Consider the following 20,976-nt stretch of genomic DNA (forward strand, 5'->3'; position numbering starts at 1 on the left):
CAAAATCCAACAAAAATATATCAATACATATAACATTCATAAGTACTTAAATAGTTAAATATCTAAAATCCAATACATATATGTTATAATTATTTTTTTTACCCATATATTAATTAGTTCAAAATCCAACTAACATATATCAATAGATATTACATATGTATTTTTTTTTATCCCATTTATATTAAACTTATACACGTTTTAAACTATGTTATGTCGTATAATGAAATCGTGTCAGCACTTATTTTGCCACCCCTAGAAAAAATGGCGGACTTAAATGTTATTTATTTATTTTTTTTATGATAAGAAAAAAAATATATATTTTAAAGTGTAGAAAGAGAAAAAAACCTTGCTTACTTCCAGGCCTCCACAAGCAATGCTCTCAAATGGCGTCGTTCCTCGGTCGCATCGCCACCAAACGGCGTCATCGTCCCTTTCCTCCCAAAACCCTAACCCTAAACCTCGCCCCAAACCCTAATCCTACCACTGTTCTTGCCCCATCCTCCGCCCCTGGTCTTCCCGCCGATCTCACTCCCGAGACCATAATCTCCACTCTCCGGCAATGCTTCCAATCCAGCAATCCCCAATCTGCCCAAAGCTTCATCCACATACTCCTCCAATCCCCCCACCCCAAGCTCTGCCCATCCTCTCTCGCCGCCATGATCCACGTCTCCATCGTCAACCGCCGCTCTTCCGACGCGCAGTCACTAATTCTTCGCCTCGTTCGCCGCCGTGGCATTTCGCGGCCGGAAATCGTCGACGCTCTGCTCGCTTCTTACCGTGAGTTCAATTCGAATCCCTTGGTGTTTGATCTCTTGGTCCGGACCTACGTGCAGGCGCGGAAACTCCGGGAGGCGGCAGAGGCGTTCCGGTTACTGAAAAAGAAGGGCTTTTTTGTGTCCATCAATGCTTGCAATTCTTTGCTTTCTGGATTGGTCCGCGCGGATTGGGCGCAGATGGCGATGGAGATTTACGGGGAGGTTGTTCAAATGGGGATCGGATTAAATGTTTTCACTTTGAATATCATGGTCAATTGCTTGGGTAAAGAAGGGAGATTTCAGGAGATTGATGGTCTCTTGTTGGAGATGGATAAAAGAGCGATCTTTGCTGATTTGGTGACCTATAACACTTTGATTGATTCGCAGTGCAGGTGGGGGCACTTGGAAAAAGCTATGGAGGTGTTGGATTTGATGGTTGAGAAGGGGCTGAAGCCTGATGTTGTGACTTTCAATGCGCTTTTGAATGGGTTTTGTAGGAAAGGAAGGATTGAGAGAGCCAAGGAGTTGCTCCACGAGATGGAAGGTGTGGGAGTTGTGCCAAATGGCTCCACTTTCAACATTTTGCTCATGGGTTACTGCAAAAAGGGCAGCTCAAATGAAGCAGTGAGTGTTTACTATGAGATGTTGAGTCGTGGGATTACTCCTGATTTGCTTAGCTTTAGTTCGCTGATTGGTTTGTTTACGAGGAGAGAAGATATGAACACAGCATTGATGTACTTTAGAGACATGAAGGGCCGGGGATTGGTTCCGGATAATGTCATCTATACGATGATTATTGGAGGGTATTGCAGGATTGGTTTGATGTCAGAGGCTGTCAAAATGCGAGATGAGATGGTAGACCATGGCTGCATTGTGGATGTTGTCACTTATAACACGCTATTGAATGGATTGTGCAAGGAGCGGAGGCTTGCGGAGGCTAATGAGCTTTTTACTGAAATGAGTGAGAGGGGAGTAGCTCCTGATTTTTGCACTTTCACAACTCTGATTCATGGATATTGTAAAGATGGTGGTGTAGATAAAGCTCTCAATCTGTTTGAGACGATGCTTGGAAGAAATGTGAAGCCAGATATTATCACGTATAATACTCTGATTGATGCATTGTCTAAAGAAGGGAATGTGGAGAAAGCTACTGAGATGTGGAATGATATGATTTGTCGGGGGATTAAGCCAAATCATGTTACCTATGTCATTCTGATTGACAGTCACTGTTCTATTGGGCAAGTAGCCAAGGCATTCAGGTTATGGGATGAAATGAAAGAAAGAGGATTATCACCTTCTGTAGTGACACATAACTGTATTGTTAAAGGTTATTGTCGATCAGGCAATTCATCAAAAGCAGAACAGTTTATGCTTAAAATGATTGAGGATGGGATTTTCCCTGATAGGATAACATATAATACACTTATTCAGGGGTTTATAAAAGAAGAGAAGATGCAGGAAGCTTTTGCTTTGGTTAATAAAATGGACAAGGAAGGGGTGCCACCTGATGTTGTGACATATAATTTGCTTATTAGTGGGTTTTGTGGAGAAGGAAAAATGCAACAAGCTGACTGGGTCTATCGGAGGATGGCTAACAGTGGTATACTTCCTGATAGAGCTACATTTATGACTTTGATTAATGGCTATGTTGAAGCTGAAAACTTGAAAGAGGCTTTTCGGCTTCATGAAGAAATGCTGCAAAGAGGTTTTGTGCCCGATGATAAATTCTGAGAATTTTCTCTGCACTTGCTGCTAGGCATGTACTCTGGGCCTCCGGTTTTATTTGAAGCATTTCTCCAACTGAGAAGGTAATTCTATTTCACAACCTGTTTTGCTTGAATGAACATTCTTACCGCATCTATACACTTGTTGATAAAAGGACTCGAATGTTTTTGTGCAGTTATTTGTTGAATTTTATATGCTGCAATGCTCAAACTAGTTACTAAAAGGATTTGAAACTAGAGTGCTTCTCTGGGATTCTGTAATGGCTCTATTTATCATTTTAGTTTGACGCCGATGCTGTCATACTGAGCATGAGTACTTTTAGTTTAATTGGAAGACTTGTTTGCAATATTTTGGTCATAAGTTCTATTGATTTGATTTGTCTCTTGCATAAGGTGCACTCAAACTTAATATGGCTGTGCCACATGTATCAAAGAGGATTGGAAAGTCTCCTTAAATTTGTGCATGTCTTTTCATGTTTCTATATTATCAGCTGACTGTTGTAAGCAGTGGTCATATTCAAGAATTTGTTTGCTTGTTCCTGCAGCCAGGCCTATTCCCAGACTAACCCTAGAAGACACTGGCTATGATTCCTTCATGAGTAATGCGATTTCATCCGAACTCGTTGTTCGAATTCTTTACATGAATGACATGGTCCGCAGAAAGAATAACTTTTGTAATTTATTACAACGTGGTTATAAATAGCAACCAGTTCTTGTAAAGAATTCAGACAACTAGTTCGGATGGAATAGCATTACTCTTCCTTTATTATTCCATGATTGGGGAAGAGCTATATAATTACAATAAGATGGCACAAATTGTCACTTGTGTGCAGCATCCACAAATAATTCAGGTGCTTATTTTGTCTGTTATTCAATTTGCCCTGCTACCATTGCCTTCTTGTGTTTACTCTCTTGTTTACCTGATAACCATTCTAGGTTTTGCTCGTTCATATGATTCGTAAACAACTCAGTTATCAATTATCTTGCTGTTGATTTTTCCTTGTGTATAATCTCTAATTTTTACTTCATAATGTCTAGATATTATTCAAACTGCCGTATTGCATTTCATCCTTGCTAAGGCAATACATGTTTTGATATCAAAATGTGATTTTTTTTCCGATCTTAATGAAACAAATGCCATATTTAAACCTCAATAACCATATTGAATCAAAACTGAGCAGGCTGTTTGCAACTTCAAAGCAGTGAGACCAAATCTTGCTAGGACTTCAACAAGACAAGATCGTATCACTTATCAGCATCAAGCAATTAAAAGCCGGCACTAGCATGAAATTTTAATGCGGAAGAAGATAAATCACCGATGTTTCAGGGGAAGCTCATGAAACTTCAATCCAAAATTAACCTTAAAATAAATACCCCTCCTCTGACGCTACCTTGTCTTTGTGATTTTGATGTCTTAATTTTTTTTGTATTTATAGCCAATTTTGTTTTATCAGCAGTATGTCATCTTTGAAAAAATACAAGTTCAAGTAATTATGCAGATTACTGGCTTGCAAAGTAATACAAAAGTTTTGAAGGGTCAAAGTTGTGTTGTAGGAAAGAATGATTATTTTCTTGTTAGTTGTTGAATGAACAGGCTTATACTAAAAAGTCAAATTTGTGACATTAGATTGATGAAGTTCTTTTTCTTCAATTCTATGTGCTTTGATTGGTGTATTTTCTTTATCTACCCAAATATAAGATCTAACTTTTTAGATGTGTAATTTGTTCAAATGAAATTGAATATGTTCTGATGATTTGGAAAAATAGATGAATAAAAAATGAAAATTGTCTATAGGAAGATATTTCCATGATGGCATGGTCTTGGGTGGAAATTTTATATATATATATATTTTTCCCAATGAACCTGCAAATATCCTGAAATGTATAGATATATTTTTTGGTGTATGATTTATGCATTAACCGATTTAAAAGCTCAAGTTTAAATTTTACTGAATGTTGTGGTGATAATAATTTTTTTTTTTTATTGCGGAACAAATTAGCCACTTAAATTCCATATTGCAGAGTAATAATGCACGTGGATAATCAATTTTTAGCCTTTGCACACATCTTTCAACTAATTTTTTTTCAAGCATTGTACCCTAAAACTTGCACATTACCTATCCAAATAAAACTAGCTTTTCTTTAAAAAAGAGATATATATATATATTATTAAAAAAAAATCCTAAAAGAACACAAGAAGGCAATATAATCCTTCTCAATAGTTTTTATTTTCTTCATATAAATAATGCAATTTAATCTAAGATAAGAAGCAAGAGTTGTGGAGACCAGAGAGTTTATAAAAAAATAAAAAATTAAAAAATTAAAAATTAAAATTACAATAAAAGAACACCTTGACCTTACCATATGTGCTTTCATTGAAGTATTTATTTATTTATTTTTAATATATATATATATATATAATATTCCTTAGTTCTCTAAAGAGCAAAGAGAATCACATCTCTGTTCTCCCACAAAATTGGGACTTTTGATTCTTCTTCTCTTTTGTGGTTACCAAACCCTTGAATCTTGATCATTTGCTTCTCAAAACCTCGGATCATCCCTCAAATCCATCTCCAGAGCTCCAATTCCATGGCGTCCAGGCGTCGAATGCTTCTCAAAGTCATCATCCTCGGTGATAGCGGGTGCTTTTCGCCTCCCCTCCCTATCCGATCTCTTTTCTCATTGTTTTTCTCATATTTAACCCTAATTCTGTGCTTCTGGTTGTGTTTTTCGCCGTTTTGATAGGGTTGGGAAGACTTCTCTTATGAATCAGTATCCTTGAATCTTGAGGGATTGATTTTGTGTTTGAATTATTGGGAATTTTGTGCTCTTTTTATTTTGTTATGCCATGAACGATGAATTTTAGATATGTGAACAGGAAATTTAGTAATCAGTATAAGGCAACGATTGGAGCTGATTTCTTGACCAAAGAGGTCCAATTTGAGGACCGGCTATTTACTTTGCAGGTGAAATGTTGGCAGTTTTGCATTTTTATTTTGTTATTTTTTTTAATTATTTGTTTGATGGTTGCGTTTAAATCTCTAATTGGTGAAATTTAGGTATAAGATTGAAGTTGGTTTATTGTTTTCTCTGTTTTTGATTCATGCCTTGCCCATTTGGATTTGTGATTTATTTGCAAATTTTTCAATGCTTCAATGTTCGTGGCTTTTTTGATTAACAGACATTTGAGATCATAAAATGTGAGGCATTTTTGTTTATATAGATTGTCTCAGTAGCAACTATACTATGAGCTCTGGTATTTTTGTCATGTATAGTTGATGCTTTTATGACTTTTACTATTTTATCTGTGCATCATTCTGAAAAGATGCAGAAAATTGATGGTAACTCATTTGTTTTAAACAAATTTGTGTGATACAAAATTTGACATCTTTTCTGTGACTAGAAGGCGATTTTGTAGCTTTCAATCTAGAGCTTCACTAGTGAAGCATGGCCTAGATGCTTTTCTTCTTGTTGTTATTTTGAAGACTGATATCAAAACATATACTTGCAAAAATTCTATTTACACAGGTCAATATATCATGTTATCTGATGATTGGACATGTAAATTGCTACCTGAAGAGCTAAGTGTAAATGTTACTGAATTGGTTGTCAATGATCAATGGATGTTTATGTGTTGGATTGTGAACATGTTTCATTTACAGCTCTCTCTCTCTCACTCTCTCTCTCTCTTGCAAAATATTAAGAGGGCCATTGTACTATACTTGAGTTGCTTTGAGATTAAGGAATTGCATAATAAATTTGGGCAACTGTATAATTTAAATACAAAATAATTAGTTAAAATTTATCATGTGATTCTGTAATCTCAAACAACCCATGTCCTCTTAATATTTTCTAAGAGGAGCTCCTCTTAGAATTTTTGTATGATTTTACTTGAGACACACTATCTTTGCTAGTTGAGTTTGCCATGAAGGTATGAAGAACTATTCCTTTCCCTTTTTGGGGAAGAATTTACTTTTTTCCGAGTCATTCTTTTAGCTGGCAACTAAGGATTCTTTATAATGTAAGCCTTTTTTAAAGGGCTAGAACCATATTAAGTTATCCTTTGTAGTTTTGGATGATATTTCATTTACATTAAAAGAGTCACAGCTTACCTATGAGGTTTGCCTGAGCCATGTGTATCTGATCTGATGGTTGACTTCATTGTACTTGAACTATGTTGTACATCATTTGGTGTAGAACTTCTTTTGATGGCTTTTTTCTGTTTAAGCTTTTATTCTATGGTTAATATATTATGCATGTCATGAGAATTAAACAAATTACTTTGTTTTATTGTGTAGTTCACAACTTTTTCATAATTTTCTTCTTTTAGTATATTATGGTGATGGTATTTCAGTTGTTTAATTTATGCTTTTTGTATTTTTCAGATTTGGGATACAGCAGGACAGGAAAGGTTCCAGAGTCTTGGCGTGGCTTTCTATCGTGGGGCAGATTGCTGTGTACTTGTGTATGATGTTAATGTCCAGAAGTCATTTGATAACTTGAACAACTGGCGAGAAGAATTTCTGATCCAGGTGACAGTTCTTAGCATGAACTCAATCCAAGCAATTCTTTAATAACCTAATGGCCTTCTAATAAAAATGCAATTTCAGGCAAGCCCCCCTGATCCTGAGAACTTCCCATTCGTAGTGCTGGGAAACAAGATAGATGTGGATGGCGGAAACAGCAGGGTGGTAAGTTGATCATTCTCTTGTGCAGTATGTTTGGCATTGAAAACCTAGGGTTTTAGTATGCCTATCCCTATTGATCACTTAAAAAAATTCCTGTTTTATGTTCACAGAGAGAATTTCTTAGGACAGCAATAATAATGATGAAACATTCTAACTGCTAGATACCTATTTTAGGTACCTAGTTCTCATGTGCATGTTTTTGTGGAGTCTGTCTTTTTCTGCTAATGAATTTATCTTTTGTTGCATTTTCCCATAGTTGTTGCATTTTATGCTGGTTTCTCTTGCTTCAGGTCTCTGAGAAGAAAGCCAAGGCATGGTGTGCTTCAAAAGGGAACATTCCATACTTTGAGACATCTGCGAAAGAAGGTTTTAATGTGGAAGCTGCTTTTGAATGTATAGCAAAGAATGCCTTCAAGAATGAACCAGAGGATGAAATGTAAGTTATTTTCGATCCAGTTGATAAAATATAAACCATAATCTTCAGCTTTAATATAATCTAAGATTTCTAATAAATCACTTCCATACTTTAAAGACTAGTTTTGTTTTACTATGTAAATTCGTTCTTAAATTATTTTTGTATTCACTAGGGTTGTTCTCTGGTAACTAAAGTTGAATGTGTACAATACTTCAAATTTTTTTTTAAAAAAAATTGTAATAGAATATCATAACGTAGAATTGACGGTTTCATTTGTTGATATTGAAGATACCTTCCGGATACTATCGATGTCACTGGTGGTGGACGACAACAAAGATCTTCAGGTTGCGAATGCTAGGTAGACTGGTCATCACAGTGCACTTTGCTCACTTTGTACAACAATAGCTTGAGGAGAAGTGATTGGTTTATTTGTTTTTTGTTTTCTGTTTTCATGTCTAAAGAGGATCAAAGCAAATCCAGTTTGTTTCCAAAGTTTATAGGATTTTGGCTGTATCATTGTCTTGAGTGATTGATTTCTTCAGGTGTAAACTTGTGAGGTTCCTTTTGCTGTAAACATAGGGCTACAATATATATATATATATATATTTGTCTAGTTTAATTAACATCACAGTGAAGATATGTGTGCTATGTTAGTATATTCTTGTGAACCCGGCAGCTCAGCAAAAATTTATTTGCTTTGATCTTGGTTGTTGTGGAGCAATTAAAGTATTAAGTTTTCAATCATTTAAAAATGACTTTGATAATTCATTTCTTGCACATATATATGTACATATCTGCAAATGACATTGGATTAAAATGCGCTTCTTGTCATTTTATTATATATATTCTTGAAGTGTTAGTGGTCCTTGTTAGAAAAAGTATTGAAGGACATTGATCTGCCATGGCAGTTAATCGACATCGTCACAATAACTAGCATTTTTTAATGGACACAAGACCGCTATAATAATGTCCATTTTGTTTAATAATTTTTTTAATTTATTGGTACCAATTTTTTTACAATATTCATCTCAGTGAAGATTTGAGATTGAATTTTAAAACCTATACAATATCAGGGTATATGTGCTTGTCGAATTTGTTCCACACTTATGCACGTGCTTGACATGCGTTTGTCGCATTTCGAAAAAAAAAAAAAAATTTGGTAGCACACGCTTGCAGGAATGAAGAGATGGTAAATACTAGTAATATGCATCATTCTCAATAACAGACACCTAAATAACATTGAATAGAGTGATTTTATGGTGCACGCTACCACAATAGAAAGTTGCCTCACATTTCCTCATTCTTTCCGGATCTTTTCCAGTTTGTAATAGTTTCAAATTTAAACATTTTCAGTGCAAAATTATTATATGATCTTGCAAGGGAGCAAAAAATAATTGGGGGTAGAGTAAAACAGAACACGGAAAGAATGGGGGGATCACTTCTACAATTTCTCTAGGCATTAATTTTAAGTCACAGCAAACCTTTTGAATCTATTTGCAAAGTAGTTGAAAATTTTGGAATGCCCCCTGCTCTCATATGAAGCTATTACAATTTCTCCCTCCTAAGACATGTGGTGCCAAGGATTTGCAAAAATCCTGCAAAAACTATGTGAAGTGTATTGAGTTTTCGCTGATGGATAAGAACTACACTAGATTTGTCATGCGAGCAGATCCTGAACCCGATCCTTTTCTTCGTCGTCTTCTCTTTTGCCGCATCCGCCAACTCAAAAATAATAGAAGGCCTGAGAGATCAGCATATGAAATTAATGCCTTGTGATTAGAAAACCCAATGGCAATCAGAGGATGTGATTTCCATGAATTATCACTTACAGATCATGGCCACAAAAGCGGGTACAAGCCATTGGCTCAAGACTAACATGGAAAGGTCAGTCTGCATGAAACATGATAAATTCGCCGAGTCAGAGACATAAGAAGTTTCTCTTCTTTAATCAGCAATAAAGCCACTAAAATTGTTCCAGTAAAAAAACATAGTAATGAGGCCATAAGAGATACAATAATTTACACAAATTCCTTCTTTTGTTTTGTTTTATTTTTTCTTTTTAATTCTCAATGGATAACAGGAAAGAAACACATAAAACAGGACATAATACTAAGATTGAGATGCACAAAACTTATTGGTTTTGAGTAATATCTTGCAACATGATATGGTGTGCAGTCATTTCTCCAGAAATTACCTGGTAAAAAGGCAATTTTAAACTATGATCATGCTAAAGAAGTTTCACATTGGAGGCATGCTCATGCACTGTGGAATACCAGTACAGTGAAAAACTCCAGTTAGCAGAATAAACTTCACTTTTAGCAACCTACTGTAATCGATTGAGTTTAAGCCAAGCAGCAGACTACTCGAGCCCGAGCTTGAGCTTGGTTGAACACTCGCGGCTCGATACTCGACTCAAACTCAAACGAGTTTTGTTTTTATAACTCCAGCTTGACTCAATACATAAATTGAGCTACTCGAGCTCACTCGATTAAGCTCAATATTAAGACTAATAAACTCGATTTAATTACAGATATTTTTATATTCGAGCTCGAACTCAATCATATACATATAAAACAAAACTAATATAATATATATACACATAAATACAACTATTTGATTAAGCTCGCGAGCACTTAAGCCAAGTATTAAGATGCTCAAACTCGGCTTGCTCGACTACTCGAGCTCGGGCTCGACTCGACCATAGCCGAGTCGAGTTTGAGCTTTCCCCGAATCGAACTTAAGTAGCTTGCGAGTAGTAATGTATCATTTACACCTCTATGTACATGTTTCTATGTTAGCCACAACTTTGACAGTAGAGACTCTCATCTGTCTCAATTTGGTGCTATGGTTTTTAAACAGTGTAATATGACTAAAATTATGTTTGCAGTATGATTATATGATGTTCATATACACATGGTCGTGCTATTTGGAAGCCACTGGCCAGCCCTTACGAAGTGAAAAATGAAAAAAAGATTATTTTGCTAACCTCATCATGGTTGAGCAAACCCAAGAAGTCCATTGTCTTGTTTAACTTGTTTCTAGCAACCTCTCTAGAATAAATCCACTTGGTTTCCCTTAAAGTTTCTTCCAGTTGCCGTTTGGATTCATTAGCCTTAGAATTCAAACCACTATCCACATCCATAGCTGGATATCCTGGTAATTTCCGATTCCTTCCCATCAACTGAATACCATAACCTTTAGTTCTCCAGACTTCAAACCGAGAGTCTTTGTGACACAACAAATCCTTCCCAACAACAGCAGAGTATGTGGAGAAATTTACATCATTTCTGCGTGATGGTAATTGGTTCTTGTCCTTGTGTAGGGGAGCAGTCATTTTAGAGGGATGAAAAAGAACAGGATCTTTGTTGCCTTCGCTCGTGAAATCCAATATTTTCCTCAGAAGCCAATAACAATTGGTTACCATATGACTGCTATCAAGACAATTTGAGTCTCCATAAACCGCAACACGACCCCTGCCCGCATCCACAAATCCAAGAATTGCAGATTCCTGCAATAAAAATGTTTATAAGCATATGAATTAATTCTGCAATTTGGCAAGCAACCCTGAGATGTACTTGGTATCCCAATTTCCAACTTGTACTGGCCTGTGGCCCTACACCTCATACAAACAAGCAATAAATTTCATTTACAAATTTGAAATATTTAACAGTGTAGCCCTACAAATAAGTCAATCACAGCAACAGGAAAGTAATCTATTAAATGGAATCAGCTATATGAGAAAGAAGCATGCTCACCTTGATCATTCCAGAAGACTGCAAAATGTTCTGTGTAGCGCCACTCTCTGAATTGTCCTGAAACTGGAAGCTATGTACAAATCCACCACCTGGAAACTTAACTATATCAGTTCCAGAGGCATAATGACTTTGCTCACCATTAATGGAAAAATCTCCAGTCAAAATTTTGTCCCCAAAAGCAATGCCTAGTGGAGCCAATAGGTCATTAAGGGCTGGAACATTAGCGCCTCCAGTAACTGGAGTCCACCAACTGCGTGTGTTGTCATCAAAAAATCGCATCTTTACCATAGAATCCACATTATACCAGTCAGCAAATACAGCAAGTCCCAACCCAACATTAATAACATCATCCCTGAGTTTCTCAATTTCTTCTTTAAAATACTCATCTTCAAGATCTACCATGAGTAGAGTTCCATAACGGCTAGCGTCAAAACAAGTAAAAGGTGATCCAAGTGTCTCAATATAGTATCCTGCATCCCTTAGCATGTTGTACATAACATGGAAATTAGTATGTAGATGATCACCATGCCAATCAAGAATATCATTCCGAACATCCAAAGAATCTCTCGGAATATATCCAGGTGGATATTTTATGTTATGGAATTGATCCCACAAAATTCTTTTTGATCTATGCGGCGTGGGAATCACTTTTAACTTCAAATGAAGGACACATGTACTACTTCTACGGTCTTTCTCAGCTCCTAATGCTGGACTATAGACCTTAACAGTTACATTCCCTTCAATCACACCTGAGAATTGGGTACCTTCTTCTCTGATCTGCATATGTAGTGCCAAAAATCCAGTCCATGGCCATATCACATCGGAATAAGTGAAATGAATGCTCAATAAATTGCCCACTTCATCAACTGGATGCCATGTCGGAGGACTCTCAACAAAACCAACTACACCCATTCCATTAATGATAGTTGCATTGAAGATGACAGGCATGGCTCCGGCATATAAAGGTTGGCGACAAAATGGCCAGAAGTAGGGGCAATCTGTGTAATCTAGACTATTGGGAAAAATGCTGGCTCGTGGTTGATAAGTTTTGAGGATTTCATATGATGCCAGTCTGAGGAATCACATCAATTTGTAACATCAATTACTTATCCAAAAAAAAATCATAAGAATGAAGTCTGTTTATTCGAAACTTACAGATTGAGCCTGCCAGCACCTTGCTCATATATATTGGGACCAGAAAGTTTAGTAGCACCCTCAACTAGTGCTTGCTTCATGCTTCCAGGATTGAGAAGGTATTTCCGGGAACTTTCTGGGATGACACTGACAAGCAAACACACAACTCCTGCAACCACTGGACTTGCAACACTGGTGCCTGAGAGACTTTTGCAACCTGTGCTTATTTTAGATCCCATAATCTCCCGGCCATATGCAACCACATCTGGCTTAACGCGGCCATACCTATCCACATGAAAAAATAAAAATAAAAATACAGTGAATCTGCATATTAACACTAGAACAAATTTTAAACAAATTACAACAGAGGATACAAGGCAACAGAGTTCCAACTGAATGCCAATTAGGTCTATGAGAGGAACAAACATTTACCAAGTATCAAAATAAGAACAAAATTATCAATATACCATCTCGCTCTTTGGCAATGAAAGTATAAAATTTTAAAACAAAGACAAAATTTTTAAATTGCAAATAATCAGTGGAGTTCAATATTAAACAATGACCGAAGGCACAAGACATTTCATAATATCTTGTCAATTAATCCTATGCGAGAATTGTACTCCCAGAATGGTTTAAGCAAGCGTATGAAACAAGTAGAACATATGCCCAACATAATAATTGAGCTCCAAAATCCAAAAAATTTAGTCCGAAGCAAGCAAAGAAAAGAGGAACTACCCATGTGGGATTTCCCAGGTACTCATGCCACGTGATGAAAAAGAGGCAATATGATTATTATAATCGATTCCACCAACACCAATAACATCACTTTGGTCAGCTGGATTATTTAGTGTACCATATAAAGGACCATCATTTCCAATAGCAGACACCATAATAATGTTATTTGCTGTGAGCTCCCAAACCTGAAATGAGAAAAACAAATACATAAGCAATCGGGGATCAGAATTTTAATATGAATTAAGCATTTTGAAAATAAAATATACACCCTTGCAAGTAAATGTGTACTTTCAAGAAAAAATGTTCAAACTCCTATTAAACAGATTGTCACACACACACACACACCCACACTGACACACAAATAGGTATTTAGAGTTAATAAATTTCAAAATAATTACCTTTTCCACAAAAGGAAGATCTAGGTAATCAGGTCCACCAATGCTCAAGTTTAGCACATCCATATTTGTTGCCATTGCATAATTAAATGCATCAAGAAACCATGATGTGTAGGATACCTGCAATGAGACTGAATGAGAAAAAGTTCAAAACCAAAATGTCCAATAATCACTCGAATGCAAAGAAATTCCAATCATTTCAAAGATTATTAGAAGAATTAAAAAACACAACAAAAATTGACCAAAATTCTACAAACAAAAGGCCCTTAGAAGTGGTAAGTAAATTACCAATAAAGAAATAAATAATAATAAACTTTGAGACTGGGGTTGGAATAAGTTGCTATAAGTTGAGTTAGGCAGTTTGAAGTTTAAATTTGCTTTGGATGGGAAGCTTATAACCAAATTGATGAATTAATAGTAATTAAAAAAAACTTGTTAAGTAAAATTAGGCAATTTTCTCATTAATCACTGATGCTTATTAATATAATTTTTTGTATTAATTAATGATTTTAATTAATGAATTAAACATTGTACACAAATTTATTTCTATTGTAAGTTATTCAATAGATAGTATTTGGTAACTAGACATTGTCACAGTGATTGTTCAGAATGCTAATTTTCCGATAATAAGGATAAATAGGCAACGCTCTTTCCACTATAGAGGAATTCAAACAGATTCCCTGAACAGCTCATATTCAAGTCAAATATTATTTGGCTAGAATACTGAGTTTTGATACTAAAAAACACAACAAAATAAAATACCAAAAGACAATGGAAGGATAAGATAATTTTCAAACAAAGGATAAATGGTAAAGGTTTTTGAGAAACTTTACTGTAGCAAAAAGAGTTCTACCAAGAACAGAACAATGTGATAGGAAAAGGATGATAACTTCATTTATTCATAAATGGAGAAAGATACCATTTACACAAGTATAGAACACAAATACGTTGACAAGGTATTCCAAAAATGTCTTCATGAAGATATCCAAAATGTTGTGTAAGGCTATCACCATACTGGAAATGGACGAAGGACTACTAAAACAAAAAAAAATTGATAGAATACAACCTATTATTAAAGGCATCCCTCAAAATTCAAGACCAACTGGCAGACATTGCAAAGAGGCGTCATGATAATAAATTTTCTATGATTAGTTTTGAACTTCCAACGTTTAGTTTGACATTTTAGTAAATTTAAAAAAAATCATGGAACCTAAAGTAGTTACTCCATTACAACTAAGAAAAAAGCCAAAGAGAAAGTTCTTATTCAACAAACTCATCCATGACTATAGCAGATAATTCTTGTGTTACCTGGGCATCAGTAAAGACCCGAAAAGCATATATCTCAGTGTCTGGAGCGAAACCCAGGCACTCCGGATCCTCGCCAGCAATAACCCCTGCTACAAAAGTCCCATGACCAATATTATCATTCAATGTATCCTCATTTGTCCAATTTGTTCGCTCCTGCATTTATCATCAATGTGAATCTTAATCCCTGACTAGAACACTAAATCATATGAGAAATTTTTTTGTGTAGAACAGACTATAAACAAACTATGCATTATATGGTCGATGGCCTATACAGAAAATTATACCCATAGCCATTTGGAGAATTTCACTATTTTTCTTGTGCACAAATAATGGCATAATATTATTCACCAAAAAAAAGCCATTTAAAAACTCAGATTTTATCAATCAAAATATATAAGTGAGAAAAAAAAAACATAATTATGTAGACTTTAATGCAACACATTCACATTTCAAATAATGAAATATACCTTGATATTGCGGAAATGCGGGTGATTAGCTCGAATTCCTGTATCAAAAATTGCCATTTTGACTTTCGCACCTGTAAACTCTTTAGCCCATAGTTCCTCAGCTCCAAATAGAGAAGTAACTTGTGACCTCTGAAACAAGATAACTAGTGCTACATAAATCATATATTTATGTTGTGGTTGGTATTACATCAGTTTCATGGTAAGAAATTTACTAACCACATCAAGTTTACTAGCCTCAGTTTCAAATACTAGGAAAAAAAACTCTGCCACTAACTCATTAAACATAATTTTGACAAAGGTAATTGAATAATTCATGAACACTTTCTCCAATATAACATTTAAATTTTACTAAGTTGCACCAAAACATAGCATGAAATAACACACAATTCCATATTAGAGTCAAGTTTACTGACGAAAAAGGAAAAACAAAAAGAAAAGGGGATGCAAAGTTTAGTCTGACAAAGAAATTTTATTTTACATAAAATTACCACGCGTGAGACTACCAAAACAGAATACGCAAATCAGAAATCACAACTATTCTGTCCCTTCCTACCAATCATCTTGATTCTCGAGTCTCTTAACACCCTCACTAACACAAATAGCTCAATTAAAAACATAAAATCATTAAGATTTGTATGAAATCAATCACCCAGGAATGCCGATTTCTATTTTTCCTCCTCTCTAACTCTATACTTCATTGAATCCTTCTACTGATTCTACTTAGTAATTACCAACTCTGGAATTTTAGCAACAAAGTGAGATAACTAATGCAATGAAAAAAATGCATCTCATGAATGCTAACTTGTAGATATCAAATAAGATGAGAGAATTATGAAAAAGGGATCCAAACCCTAACAGCAATGGAATCAAATCTCCATTACCTGCGCCAAGAGCTCCCTTCTCCAGCCCCTTGAACCATTCCCCTCTCGCCATGAACCACCATCCTCTTCAAACGACGTAGAGGTGAAAAGCTTTCCGGGGCCCTTCCTTGTCTCCAAAGGCTCCCAATCTTTCTCACTCTCGTCAACGAATAAACTCCGGGAATAACTCGAATCCACAACCACATCCTTCACCAACTCCAACCCTTGCAATTCCACAATCAAACCGCTTCTATAACTATCATCAAGCTCTAGAACACCAAAATCCGTCGGGAAAGAAACGGCAGGGTTCCTCCGCTCAATCCAGCGCCAGCCAGGAGACGATCGGAGATGGGATTCAAGATAGGCGCGGTGATCAGCGGCGAGCTTGTAGTTGAGGAAGCGGACGATGTAGTTGCTGGCTATGGATTGGGATTGGGGGTTCAAGGGGGGGAAAGGAAGGGGAATGAGAGCGAGGAGAAGAGGGAGGAGGATGGGGATGAAGACCGAGAAGGGGTGCTTAAGGACTCGCATTTCTTGGCCGGAGATGGAGGTCACTGCCCGGCTGCGGAGGGCGACGGCGGCGGCGGGTGGTGGTCGCCGGGAACTGGAGCCATACGCCGGCGAATCACCTGTTCGAGTATTTGATCGAGAGAGTTCTGAAGTAACCAATATGGGTGCCGATCCGGGGTCAAATATGTTTTCACTGTTTTCTGTTTTCATTATTTGGGTTTTTCATTTTCTGTTTTCTGTTTTCTCTCTTGAAAAGTCAAAATCTTGTTATATTTTTAAAATAAAATTAACAACCACCATTTACTACTATTGTTTATTAATTATTCATCTTCTTGCAGGAGAATTTCTCTTATTTACAAGATTATAAAAGATTTATTAATTCGATTTAGTTCTAAAAATTTTTTTGGATATACACATAATAAAATTCTAATCGCCTAATATGATGTCTAATCTAGTTAATAAATCTTTAAAAGATTGATAAGCCACCGTAATTGATGCATCATTGTACCTATTTATCTCTTGACAACCCCTCACGGATAATACTTTCACTTTTGTAAAACAAAAAAAATATTAATTTAAAAATTAGGAAACCAGCTACATTGGTAACACACCTATCGCCAATCTAATTAAAGGGGTAGGTGCAAAGTTACACACAACATACGCGGCCTCATAAAACATAGGTGCAAATTTAATTCATTATGCAAGCTCCGAGGGATTGATTTTGAGTTTCCTCTCATACACTATGGACTCTTTGCAGTTTGATCCAAAGTCTTTTTATATCATTTATTTTGGTCACAGACAATTTAAACTAACTAAAAATTAATAATAATTGTAATAGTATATGAGAGCGTAAATAAAAATGTGGTCTCCAACCCAAAACTCTATATTTGGCGCTTCAATACTAAAAAATACAGCTTCTACAGTGAAAGTTTCTCCAACTATCATTTCTATTTTTAACTCTAAAATCGAACATTTTAAGAATATTCTTCTTATTTCACAATTTATATATTCATACTATGAACAAATTTAATCATCTTTAAATATTTTCCACTTTTAACCATTGAATTTAAATATTATACTATTTAAAATATGATTTTAATTTTTATAATTATTATAAATATTTATTAAATATAAAATAAAATCCAATTGGTCAAAAATACAAATACAAAAATATTACATTAATTATTTAATAAAAATATGACATACAAACAAGCACCATTAGTAAAAACAACACATTATTGGAAACTAGAGTAACATATAAGTTTTTAATTATTTTCGTTATTTGCATAGCGCAACCATAAATGATCAATCAATACATTACGAAGTGCAATATGAGAGTCTTTGTCCTTAATTTGCTTGTAACGACCAAGAAATTGTTCAAATCAAGCATCTTCATCTTGTACTAATTCAACTACTAGGGTCGCCACTTCTCTTACATCCACGATTGGTGCATTGATATCTCGTTCATTCTCGATTATCATGTTGTGCATTATAATGCATGCAGTCATTATGTCGCGTAAGACATTTTTCCTCCAAAACCGTGCAGGCCCTCTCACAATTGTAAAAAGAGATTGTAGAACACCAAATGCTCTCTCGACATTTTTTTGGCATGCTTCTTGTCTCATTGCAAAATATTTTTTCTTCAGAGTTCGTGGTTGATGAATAGTTTGTACAATAGTAGACCATTTTGGATATATGTTATCAGCTAAATAATATCTCATATGGTACTCATTTCCTTGAATGACATAATAAGCAGGAGGAGCAATACCTTGTGCTAGGTTGGAGAGCAAATTAGAAGACTCCAAAACGTCTATGTCATTGTTGGTGCCTAGCATACCAAAATAAGCATGCCATATTCAAAAATCATAATCTGCTACTGCTTCAAGAATAATGGTTGGCATCCATACCTTCCTTTATGTTGTAAAGTAGATAACCTACCTCAACCAAGACCATCACAACGTTGTTGAAAGTAACTATTATGGTTCATGGTTCTTAACTGCCTCAACAATGTGAAGAAATAAACTTCGTTACATCCGATATCTTCGGCGAAACATTTCAGCATTACATGGTGGATTCTTCGAAAAGTAATCATTCCACAAATTGCAATATGCTGCTTCTCGATTACGATTGATAACAACAAGGTCTGGAATAGATCCATTATGGGAGCGACGGTTGTTCAAACGACTAAGGGTTAACTCTAATATCATACTATTATTTTGAATAACCCGATGTATTGCAACTTTTTCCACTGAAAAGAGATCATACATCCATAACATATTGTCATCATCATCTGAAGATGATGATGACAATATGTTATTTTCAGTATTCGACTCTCTTCCAATGTTGTAACTCATTTCGTATATATGTTTATGAGCTCTATAAATGGAAAGAATAATAAAATTGTCAATTTATAAGAAAGGATTTGATAGGATGAATTCAAATCCAACGGTGTTGATGCAAATGAAATCCATCCTAAGAAGATAAGGTGGTGCATTATTGAATTTGCTTATCTTTTGGCATTGGGAAGTGTCACATTATTCAAATTGTTTATCTTCTTGGGAAGTGTCACATTATTTAGATTGCTTATCTTATTGCATTGGAAAATGTTATAAGATAGGGTTTGATATGATGAATTCAAATCTAGCGGTTTTGATGCGGATGAAATTCATCCGACGGTTGATAAAAAGATAAGGTTGGGTATTATTGAATTTGTTTATTTTATTGCATTGGGAAGTGTCACATTATTCAAATTGCTTATATTCTAGCACATTATTCAATTATTGTGTTGCCTATATAAACAACTTCATGTCATTTCTCATTTCAATTATTATTATAAAAAAATCTCTCTTTTATTGTAACCCAAGAAAAATGTCTAAAAAATTTCTTAGTTCGGGGTACTCTCCTTATGAAGATGTCCACCTTTGTGATTTTTACATGGAAATGACTCAAGACCCCATTATTGGTACGAACCAGTCTTTAGAGCAATTATGGGCTCGAATTGAGGAAAAATACAATTTGACCAGAGATAATTCTTGTGTGGAACGTTCTTCTCGGTCTTTACAATGTCGGATGCAAACAATATAAAAGGCAGTGAAAAATTTGAACGGATGTATTCGACAGGTGGAAAATTTGAATCCAAGTGGTGCATTAGACCAAGATATTGTAAGTATTTTATATATTTTATTCTTCACAAGTTTATATTTTTACAAATACATAACTCTGAAATCATTTACAGATGAATCGAGCAAAGAGAATGCTTTTGGATGATCCTAACTACAAGAAATGGTTTAAGTTTGATCATGTGTGGCACATTGTGAGGAACTTTGAGAAGTGTAAAGATAATGTTATGATATCTAGACAAATTTCTCGAAAGCATGTATTTGACTATCTATCATTAGAATCTGAAAATCCCATGTCAGAATCGCAAGCACTAGAATCACCTGGACTTTCTCAATTTTCTCTTAACTTAGACGATGGTGTTGTTGGCTCACCTTTTGAACGCCCAATCGGACAGAAGAAAGCCAAACTAAAGAAAAAAATGGATGACGAAGAGGCATTTTCTTTTTGTCGTCTAAAAGATGCTAACTCTAAAATTATGGAGATGTTGGAGAAGACTAATGCAGATCGACAAATGTTCATAGAAATGCAGAATAAAAATCTTGCTTTTCAACAAATGAAGTATGAGGACGAAATTTTGATGCGAGATTTGAATTCTATCACTGATCCAAATATTCGTGCTTGTATACAAGCACAACAACAAGAAATTTTACAGAAAAGATGACATTTTCAACAACCACCCTTATGGATCTAATATGTTTAATGGCATCTTCGGCAATATTGGTGGAAGTGACGATAACATGCCAGACTATTAGCCCCATCTACTTCAAACTTTATTTTGGGTGTTGTGGTTTTTTTTTTTTTTAAAAATCTTTTTGATATCGATGATAGTGTATGTTTTAAGATTATTTTCTATGTTTTTATTTTATCGTTCATGTAATTTTTGTTAATTTAATAAATTTATATTTCAAAAATTATTTTCTTTAATTTAATATTTCTTACTAATTAAAAAATATAAACTTAAATTATAAGTTATTAATTTAATTAAAATACAAAGTTATAAATATAAATATAAAAAATAAAAATAAATTAAAAAATAATTAAAAAAATAGAAAAAATCAAAATAAAATAAAAAAATAATTAAAAAAACAAAATTTTTTTAAAAAAAACAGA

General features: G+C 35.0%; 4 protein-coding genes across 7 annotated transcripts; 3 read left to right on the forward strand and 1 right to left on the reverse strand.

The window, feature by feature from the left end:
• The first annotated feature begins 355 nt into the window (after positions 1 to 355).
• LOC120280704 (pentatricopeptide repeat-containing protein At5g01110) lies at positions 356 to 4,115 on the forward strand. 4 transcript variants are annotated; one of them, XM_039287632.1, is made up of 3 exons: positions 356 to 2,563; positions 3,025 to 3,330; positions 3,661 to 4,115. In XM_039287632.1, the coding sequence occupies exon 1, from the start codon at positions 384 to 386 to the stop codon at positions 2,484 to 2,486; it is 2,103 nt and encodes a 700-aa protein (XP_039143566.1). In that variant the 5' UTR covers positions 356 to 383; the 3' UTR covers positions 2,487 to 2,563; positions 3,025 to 3,330; positions 3,661 to 4,115. The 4 variants fall into 4 exon arrangements, with proteins under 4 accessions (XP_039143566.1, XP_039143567.1, XP_039143568.1 ...); XM_039287633.1 differs by having other exon boundaries at positions 3,029 to 3,330; XM_039287634.1 differs by lacking the exon at positions 3,025 to 3,330.
• Positions 4,116 to 4,901: 786 nt separating this feature from the next.
• Positions 4,902 to 8,283, forward strand: LOC120280015 (ras-related protein Rab7). Its single transcript, XM_039286715.1, has 7 exons — positions 4,902 to 5,121; positions 5,225 to 5,251; positions 5,346 to 5,445; positions 6,865 to 7,011; positions 7,090 to 7,170; positions 7,458 to 7,603; positions 7,871 to 8,283. The coding sequence occupies exons 1-7, from the start codon at positions 5,069 to 5,071 to the stop codon at positions 7,938 to 7,940; spliced, it is 624 nt and encodes a 207-aa protein (XP_039142649.1). The 5' UTR covers positions 4,902 to 5,068; the 3' UTR covers positions 7,941 to 8,283.
• A 573-nt stretch (positions 8,284 to 8,856) lies between these two features.
• LOC120280550 (subtilisin-like protease SBT6.1) lies at positions 8,857 to 16,927 on the reverse strand. Its single transcript, XM_039287418.1, has 10 exons — positions 16,258 to 16,927; positions 15,377 to 15,505; positions 14,910 to 15,062; positions 13,605 to 13,721; positions 13,207 to 13,391; positions 12,493 to 12,756; positions 11,338 to 12,409; positions 10,569 to 11,090; positions 9,412 to 9,472; positions 8,857 to 9,323 (listed from the first exon to the last, which is right to left on the reverse strand). The coding sequence occupies exons 1-10, from the start codon at positions 16,765 to 16,767 to the stop codon at positions 9,226 to 9,228; spliced, it is 3,111 nt and encodes a 1,036-aa protein (XP_039143352.1). The 5' UTR covers positions 16,768 to 16,927; the 3' UTR covers positions 8,857 to 9,225.
• Positions 16,781 to 20,527, forward strand: LOC120281021. Its single transcript, XM_039287972.1, has 2 exons — positions 16,781 to 16,897; positions 19,982 to 20,527. The coding sequence occupies exons 1-2, from the start codon at positions 16,781 to 16,783 to the stop codon at positions 20,525 to 20,527; spliced, it is 663 nt and encodes a 220-aa protein (XP_039143906.1).
• Positions 20,528 to 20,976: the final 449 nt, after the last annotated feature.

Source organism: Dioscorea cayenensis, chromosome 17 (genome assembly GCF_009730915.1).
Source record: "Dioscorea cayenensis subsp. rotundata cultivar TDr96_F1 chromosome 17, TDr96_F1_v2_PseudoChromosome.rev07_lg8_w22 25.fasta, whole genome shotgun sequence".
In the NCBI taxonomy this organism is placed as follows: domain Eukaryota; kingdom Viridiplantae; phylum Streptophyta; class Magnoliopsida; order Dioscoreales; family Dioscoreaceae; genus Dioscorea; species Dioscorea cayenensis.